This window comes from Pangasianodon hypophthalmus, chromosome 26 (genome assembly GCF_027358585.1).
Source record: "Pangasianodon hypophthalmus isolate fPanHyp1 chromosome 26, fPanHyp1.pri, whole genome shotgun sequence".
Taxonomy (NCBI): Eukaryota; Metazoa; Chordata; class Actinopteri; order Siluriformes; family Pangasiidae; genus Pangasianodon; species Pangasianodon hypophthalmus.
The window spans coordinates 15,442,326-15,451,099 of record NC_069735.1 but is presented as its reverse complement, the minus strand read 5'-3'; the positions used below and the strand labels follow the sequence as shown (position 1 = coordinate 15,451,099).

Genomic DNA, 8,774 nt, shown 5'->3' with positions numbered 1-8,774 from the left:
AAGCGTATTATTAGCTATATTAGCAGACAAATTAAGGTCCTTCGCTTTTTAACGTTTTTTTTTTAATGGTTCCATAAATGTAGTGCACTACGTACACCTTTGCTCTTCCTGATCTTTATAAAACTTTTATAGTTTTTTTTTTTTTATCACTAAGAGCATCAATCAGACTCAATCCCCTCAACAAGCCAGATGAAATTAAGGCCACGCCCCCTTCGTGCATCATAGAGTATTAATCATTAGATCTATACCACTTATTGTAACCATAGTAACCTAGAGTGATGATCTATTATTATTTACGCTTTAGGGCACTAGTGTGCGGTTTGGAATGAAGCCAGAGAGAAAGAGAGAGAGAAAGTCTTTTAGCAGTGTGTGTGTGTGTGTGTGTGTGTGTGTGTGTGTGTGTTTAACTCCTTGTCTTCACTGATCAGACGGCGCTCTCTGCTGGAGTTTGTCCCTCACAGTCACTTTATAATCCCTTCTCATAATAGTGACATGAATTCTTTCTGTTTCCAGTGAGTCAAACTGAGTCATTTGGTTCAGATCACCAATAAGAGTCGCCTCTTTCAGCTCCCTATCAGCTCAGCACAGCTCACTTTTTTTTCGAAACCTTACAAAGATTGCAGTGTTATGATCTGTGGTTGTTCTTCTTTGCCTGAAATTGTTTCATGGAACGTTACTCTTTAACAACATAACATTGCTTTGCATTGCAACTAGCTCCTAGCCTAAATCAGCATGGCACAACATTGCCTTGTGCACTGACGAAACAGTAAACATGGAAAGATACATTTCCATTTATCTGGATAACAGATCATCTCATACACACAGCTGAGAGTCAAACACACGGCTTGCACAAACAAACAGCTCAGAGATTGAAAAAAGGTTTCCATGTAAGCCTTTAAATGGATAAAAGAATGAATGAATGGCATCATCTACAAAATGAAAACAAAATGAAAACGGTTCATATATGCAAGTCAGCTCCCAACGTTCACCTGAAACAGCCCACCAAAGAGTTGACTCATGCTGAATTCTGGACTCTGATTGGTCAGAAGGTGTTGATGAATTTTCTATAACAGCAGCTCTGACAGTAGTGCAGCTGCAAATCACACAATTTCACATAAGACTAATAATAACCATGTTGTTACTTAACAAAAAAATTTAATATGGTGGAGTTTTCTGTAAGGAGAAATGTGTTTATGTAATATTTATGGAAGGAGTCTCCAGTGTCAGTGCTCTGTACCAGTCAATACATTTTCCAACGTGGGAAAATCTTCGTACGGAAGAGTTTACGTATCTCGGTTTCTTGGTAACATGACAAGCTGCATTTTTGTCTTATTAAGTCCAAGAGAGATGGAAAAAAGAGTGAGAGAGAGAGAGAGAGGCCGGTGAGGGAACGACTGCTTATAGCTGCTATAATGTGAAAAAGCGAGAACAGGAACTAACCTGTTTCGCAGACTTTCCACAACATTACATGTAAATGATGTACAAATGGAAAAAAGTAGGATGTGTCATTCTTTAATTAATAAAAAATGGTAATTGTTGGCAAATTGTGGTGGTGTAAGAGGAATAAAACACTTCAGGATCATTGGAAAATATTCCACTTTGAGGTACTAACAGTAACTCATTGATTATTTTCCAATAACCGCATGACACACAGTGTTTTGCCATAAAGGAAGGAAAGGTGGTGATGATTTTAAAGACGTTGGTTAGACCAGGAATCCACCAGGGTCTCAGGGAATGAAAAATTGTCCAGGAAAAATAAAATAAACCGGGGTCGGAGGTCAAAATTCCTACTGGTGCCTAAATCTCATCCTTATTTAAAGTGCTTTATACTCACCATGTGTCAGAAGAAGGTAAAATAAACTCATGTAGGGTTGCGGTTTGTTTTTTTAATAGACTAACGTAACAAAATGATCACTGAAATTGGTATATGAATCTTTCAGACTTATAGAACATGCTGAAAATTGATATAAATGACATTTAAAGCACATAAACTACATTTTAGTGAATTTGCTGCCATCTGCTTGTGTACTGTATGCACTAAAGTGGGTTAGTTTTATTAATATTTGTCATTACTATTTAGCATTTCTTTTTATAATACTTTTCTACAAAATTCTAATAATCACCTTAAACAAAAATAATGACAAAGACTCTTTATAATCTAGATGCAATCCGATACAGGGAGTGTCACTGGGCCAGATTTTTGGCAGGGATTCACCTTTAGGATGTGTCCCGAATTGCATCCTGCCTCCTAAGTGCACTTTACAGGCTACAACATGGCGGATTACGCACCCTAATAAGTGCCCTTTCTGCTAATTTGGGATTGGTCCTCACAAAGATGGCGGTCGCTAGACTCTTTAGCTGACTTTAAACTTTTTTTTTTCCTCGAGTGTGTTTTAAGATTTTCAGATTTTCTGGAAGTCTATAAAGGCCACTGAGTGATATTATACACATGTTAGATTGTATTTTCTCTTGTTTATTTGTACATGAAGCGTGTTTTGTTGTTTTATTTACCAACATAGTGCTAGCTTGCTAGCTGGTGTTTACATGCTAGCCTGGCTAATACAGCTGTGTAAATCAGACCGCATCTGAACAGCATCTGTCTGCATCCTTTGGTTGATAAATCGGTATTTTTTTTACAGAAATGCGAATTTGAGGTACTTATGTTCATTTTTTTGCTGTTGTCACGACGTGTAGATGCTAGTTAGCTAGCTAGCGAGGCTAAGTTTTATTTCCTGTCGGTGTGTAGCTAACAGTTGTTGTTGTGGTTGTTGAACAGAGTAATTATTCAGCTAGCTAACCTGACTAACACTGACGTCCATTTACCCTCAGAGAGAACATTTCATCCACTTCCAGAAAGGAAATGGGTTGTTTTGTGTGTGTGTGTGTGTGTGTGTGTGTGTGTGTTTGTGTTTGTTTTGTTTAGTTTTTTTCCGGGATCACAGCTCACTGATTTTCACATTTGCCATTTCCTTCCTTCACTTCTTCCTTTTTCTTTCTTACAGTGAAAGAAAGATAGACAGATAGATGTTACATTTCTTCATTCTCCGCACTTTTCTTTACTTCCTTTCCAGAACTTCTTACTTCCTTCACTTTGTTTACGTATTTTACTTGATTTACTTCTTTTCTTGACTCCATATCCCGTCAGATTTTCATTTCCTTCCCCCTTATCCTTCTTCAAATTTCTTCCTCATCTATCTTTTTATTTTCCTACCAACCTTTCACTGCTCCTTCCTTCCTTACTTCCGTCCTTCCTGCGTTCTTGACTTCCTTCAGCCTGTCTTTTCTAACTCGATTCCTTCCTTCTTTCCTGACTTCATTACTTCATTCCTTCTTCCTTATCTGACTTTCATTCTCCTTTCCATACTTCCTTCCGGACATCATTTAATCCTTCTTTCTTTCCTTCCAGCCTTCCTATCTTCTGTCCTTTCTTCCTGAATTCACTACTTCATTCCTTCTTTCCTATCTGACTTCAGTACTTCCTTCTGGACATCATTTAATCCTTCCTTCCTTCCGTCTTTCTTTCTTTCTTTCCTTACTTCCTGACTTCCATCCTTTCTTCCTGATGTCCTTCCTTCCTGGCTTCATTCCTAAATTCATTATTTCTTTCCTGTCGTAATTTCATCCATCCCAACTTTCCATTTCCAAGTCTTTCCTTCCCGACTTCATTCCTTCAGTCCCTCCCAAATTCATTCCATCCTTCCTCCCTCCCTCTCTCCCTCCCTCCCTCCCTCTCTCCCTCCCTCCCTCCCTCCCTCTCTCCCTCCCTCCCTCCCTCCCTCTCTCCCTCCCTCCCTCTCTCCCTCCCTCCCTCCCTTTCTCCCTCCCTTTCTCCCTCCCTCCCTTTCTCCCTCCCTCCCTTTCTCCCTCCCTTTCTCCCTCCCTCCCTTTCTCCCTCCCTTTCTCCCTCCCTCCCTTTCTCCCTCCCTTTCTCCCTCCCTTTCTCCCTCCCTTTCTCCCTCCCTTCCTTCTTTTTTTTTTTTCTTTTCTTTGCTAACTGACTTACTCTTTTCTCTTCCAGATGGTTCAGGTTTTTTTTTGGTGAAGCGGTGATACCCGTCGTTACCATACGAAGTATCTCTCTTCCTCGTCACCACGTCTGGGAACGGTTTGGCCATGAGTGCACCCTGAGTACCCTTCAGGTGCGATAAAATGGCCGCCGAGCTTTATGCTGCTAAGAAGTTGCCCTCGGTGGCGGCCACGGCTACGACGGTGCAGCAGTACCAACAGCAGAACATCAGCAACAACAACACTGTTCACGGCTGCAACTGGCAAGGCCTCTATCCCACCATCCGAGAGAGGTACACACACACACACACACACACACACACACACACACACACACACACACGCAAAACCAGCTGTGTGTGACTGTCCCACTGTGTATCACACTACAGCAGTGTACTGAAACCACTGTATGTTAAAAAATTGTGTATTTTGTTTATAATTTGACTCCAGAAACGCAGTGATGTTTAACAACGAGCTGATGGCGGACGTGCACTTCGTGGTCGGCCCTCCCGGGGGCACGCAAAGAGTGCCGGGGCACAAGGTGAGGGTGGAGAAGAGTTTACCTTTCACTTCAAAGTGAAGACGCCAGCCAATCAGAAACAAGTATTATCCTATGCACACGTGCGCTCGTAGAGTTTAAAGAGTTTAGTGTGAGTCGAAAGGGAAAAGATGTAACTCAGTTCCCGGGAGAACTCGTGTGTGTGAACAGAAGCCAGTACATTACCAGGAAGAAGGACCATCTGTTGATGAAGCGTTTATCCTGTAATAAGCTGAAACATGAAAATATACATGAAGCAACAACAAGAGAAGGATAAAGCTGATAATATTTGCATCTGAATTAGAATAAAAATGGATGTTTAGCACACAGGTTTGGTTCCAACCTAACAATAAACGCTAGCTAGCAAATGACACACACTGTCTCTTTGTCTAAATACCTAAAATGAAACCCCCCCATCTATCTATCTCTCTATCTATCTATCTATCTATCTATCTCTCTCTCTCTCTCTCTCTCTCTCTCTCTCAGTACATCCTGGCCGTCGGGAGCTCTGTGTTCTATGCCATGTTCTACGGGGAGCTGGCGGAGGATAAGGACGAGATCCGCATCCCAGACGTCGAGCCACATTCCTTCCTGGCCATGCTCAAGTGAGAATCAGAAGAGTATTGTACTGATAGAGTAGAGCTTGACTTGTCATATAGGTTCAGCCATATGTTGCTGTGGAAAGTTTGTGGAAAAGGATCAGCAGCACTGAGCGTTTTTTATATATATATATATATATATATATATATATATATATATATATATGGGTGTGTGACAGTTTTCATTTTACTCCACCTCCTCTTTTCTTGCTGCAGATATATCTACTGTGATGAGATTGACCTGTGTGCGGACACTGTTCTGGCCACACTGTACGCTGCCAAGAAGTACATGGTTCCTCACCTGGCGCGTGCCTGCGTGGCGTTCCTGGAGACCAGCCTGAGCGCACGTAACGCCTGCGTGCTGCTGTCGCAGAGCTGCCTGTTCGAGGAGCCGGAGCTGATGCGCCGCTGCTGGCAGGTGATCGACGCCCAGGCTGAGCTCGCGCTGCGTTCTGACGCCTTCTGTGACATCGACCTGCGCACGCTGGAGAGCATCCTCCGGCGCGAGACCCTCAACGCGAGCGAGACGGTCGTTCTGGAGGCGGCGCTCAGCTGGGCCGAGGCCGAGTGCCAACGTCGTGAACTGCAACCTACTGTCGAAAACAAGAGGCTGGTGCTGGGCGAGGCGCTGTACCTCATCCGTGTCCCAGCAATGTCGCTGGATGAGTTTGCCAACGGTGCGGCGCAGTGCGGCTTGCTCACGCTCGCCGAGACCAACGCCGTCTTCCTGTGGCACACGGCGGCTAACAAACCCGAGCTGCCCTTCGTCAGCCAGCCGAGGAAAGGCCTGACTCCGCAGCGCTGCCACCGCTTCCAGTCGTGCGCCTACCGTAGCAACCAGTGGCGTTACCGTGGACGCTGTGACAGCATTCAGTTTGCTGTGGACAGGCGCGTGTTCATCGCCGGCTTCGGTCTCTACGGCTCCAGCTGCGGCTCGGCCGAGTACCAGGCCAAGATCGAGCTCAAGCGGCAAGGCGCCACGCTGGGCCTCGCCGTCGTCAAGTACTTCTCAGACGGCTCCAGCGGCACGTTCCCGGTGTTCTTCGAACACCCGGTGCAGGTGGAGCCCGACACGTTCTACACAGCCAGCGTGGTGCTGGATGGCAACGAGCTCAGCTACTTCGGCCAAGAAGGGATGACCGAGGTGCAGTGCGGGAAGGTCACCTTCCAGTTCCAATGCTCCTCGGACAGTACCAACGGCACCGGGGTGCAGGGGGGACAGATACCCGAGCTCATATTTTATGCCTGAGAGACTTCTTACCAAGGTCTGACAATCCCCAAGAGGACACCAGCTTGTACAGATAAACGTTGTTGCCGTAGTCATGGTTACTCTGTGGTAGTACCGACAGGCAGGGCATCTTCACAGCTAAATCTGCCCCTTGTACACCACTGTTCACACTTGCAGTGGTGTATCAGTGGCATATTTGTAACAGCAGCATCGTACTGGATTTCTGATGGCTCGTTGCCACGTGCTACTGAAACTTTACTGAAGTTAGACATCAGAATTTAGAGTTCTGTTCCAAGTTGGCAGCTTTCAGATTTTAAATTGACGAAGCGGAGGTGTGGAGGGGTGTTACTGACTGGCAGCTAGCACGCGTTAGGTTACGGAGAAATCACTAGCATGACAATCACCAGTGCACCCCATTACCGCAGCGCTAGATGTTACGTTTTAAACATACCACATGATTGCCTTATTGTTCTCTTAGCTCGCTAGCCCATTGAAACACGCACTGGTACGGCCTAATGAACCACACTCCTACCTTTTACTAACACTAGACACGAACTAGGAGCGAATTTCCTGCGACACTACAACATCCTGTTCAGTTCACCGCTTTTTAAAGATGCCATCTGCTCCCTGCCAGGCAAATGACAGTAAAAACAAGCGTAAGATCCCCGGAAAGGCAACAGTTCTGATCTCATTTCTGTGCTTTTTTTTTTTTTTTTTTTTCCGCAAGTCTAGAAAGAAAGATAAGAATGACAAATAGCATCGTTAACACAGTTTACTCTAGCTAGGAACCAACTCAGCTAGCTAGCTAACAATTCTGCATCGTTTTCATTGACCACAGTGACGTATGCAACAAATCAGTCTGACTGAGTTCTCCTCAATCAATTATAAACTACACTAGCGGTTTAATCCAGCTAGGACAATGATGGGACATTCCAGGGATGAGATCCGATTTTTTCCTGGGTTTCCTCGTGGCTAATTCCTTCCTGTTCCGTTAAAGCACAACTGTGAGAGTGAAGCACATGCTCATCACACAGGACTATCTTAGTAGCAACTGAGCCTTTAGGATTTCCATCTGTATACTCAACCAGCATCAAAACTCTGCCATGTGGCGTTTGTTGTGGTTTTGTGGATTAGCTTCAGCACCAGCAGATGGGTGCTGTTTTTATTTTTAACCTCTAAAATATTTAAAATGCTAAAATTCACAGCGCCGTCTGGATCCATCGTGCAGCCGGGCTCTGTGTGTCAGTTTCTGCATCGTGCCTTGTGTTTCTGGTTCGCTAAAAGAAAATGGCTGACTGGTTTCTGAAACCGCAGAATACAAAGGCAGCTTGCAACTCGGTAGTAACACTATTCAAAAAAAAAAAAAAAAAAGGTGAAGTCTAAGTTGTAGCTGCTAGGCCGTATACTGCCCATTGGTCACGTTTATACACATTTGCCTACGTTATACGTGTAAGAAATAAAAGTGCTTATTTTGTGGAACTGATACTTGATCATTTTTATACTTGATGTGCTAGACGTTGTTGCGTATCAGCTGTACGGCGTGTACTGTAAACACTCAGTGTAATCACTGTAGTCCAGTTTTCTTTTGCTTCGATGGTCTTTGTGGTTTAACAGTTGTTTTACAATGAAGAGCTCAGATTGATTGAACACGCCAGCACTTTTTCCTTGTTTCTTGAAGGGCTTGATGATGCGTTGTGCTGCTCGTCACATTTGTTTTTAATTTAACTGTGGTTATAAAATCTCACATCCCACTTGTGCTTTGATTTTTTTTTTTTTTCCCCCACTTGTAAATTTCCACTGGTGAACTGCCACTTGTTATTGTTTCATCCATTTTTCTTGGGAAATAAAATTACTTACTGCACCTTTAATCACAATGAAGACACACACAAACACAATCTGAAATAAACCCTGTTCACACACCTCTGTGGGCTTATGAAAGTTTTTGGAATATTAACAGATACTGAATAATCGAGTCAGTATTACATTCTGATGTCATAACTGCCTTTAGTAATGTTTTACAATATTATAGTGTGCGTATTTGACGTGAGAGTCGCTGTATGGTATCTGTATCGATTGCCTTCTCAGACGAGGACACGGAGTGCTCCTTTAAATTTGTTGATTCTTTTGATTCTTAGATGGCAGCTGTCCTTATGCCACCTTCAAAATGAGAGGTACATTATGGCCAGAAAGGCTACAGTAACCTGAACAGTCACTCTTTACAACCGTGGTGAGCAGAAAAGCATTGCAGAAGGCAAAACACATCAAACCATGAGGCAGATTATGAGGTTTGAACCAGCAGACCACCACATCGAGTTCCACTCCTGTCAGTTAAGAACATCTTATAATAACCACAAATATGCAAATTAGCTACTATAACTAATCACTAGGAAACTAGCTCAGATGT

General features: G+C 43.6%; 1 protein-coding gene across 1 annotated transcript; it reads left to right on the top strand.

Annotated features, from left to right (window-relative positions):
* The first annotated feature begins 2,307 nt into the window (after positions 1-2,307).
* Positions 2,308-8,289, top strand: btbd3a (BTB (POZ) domain containing 3a). Its single transcript, XM_026932211.3, has 5 exons — positions 2,308-2,654; positions 4,019-4,298; positions 4,456-4,546; positions 5,030-5,148; positions 5,359-8,289. The coding sequence occupies exons 2-5, from the start codon at positions 4,150-4,152 to the stop codon at positions 6,389-6,391; spliced, it is 1,392 nt and encodes a 463-aa protein (XP_026788012.3). The 5' UTR covers positions 2,308-2,654; positions 4,019-4,149; the 3' UTR covers positions 6,392-8,289.
* Positions 8,290-8,774: the final 485 nt, after the last annotated feature.

What these genes read in the sequence shown, in the direction of transcription:
- btbd3a (XM_026932211.3), top strand. Translation starts at nt 4,150, where the DNA reads ATGGCCGCCGAGCTTTATGCTGCTAAGAAGTTGCCCTCGGTGGCGGCC. An exon ending in TATCCCACCATCCGAGAGAG is followed by an intron (nt 4,299 to 4,455) that starts GTACACACACAC and finishes ATTTGACTCCAG; the next exon opens with AAACGCAGTGATGTTTAACA. An exon ending in TCCTTCCTGGCCATGCTCAA is followed by an intron (nt 5,149 to 5,358) that starts GTGAGAATCAGA and finishes TTCTTGCTGCAG; the next exon opens with ATATATCTACTGTGATGAGA.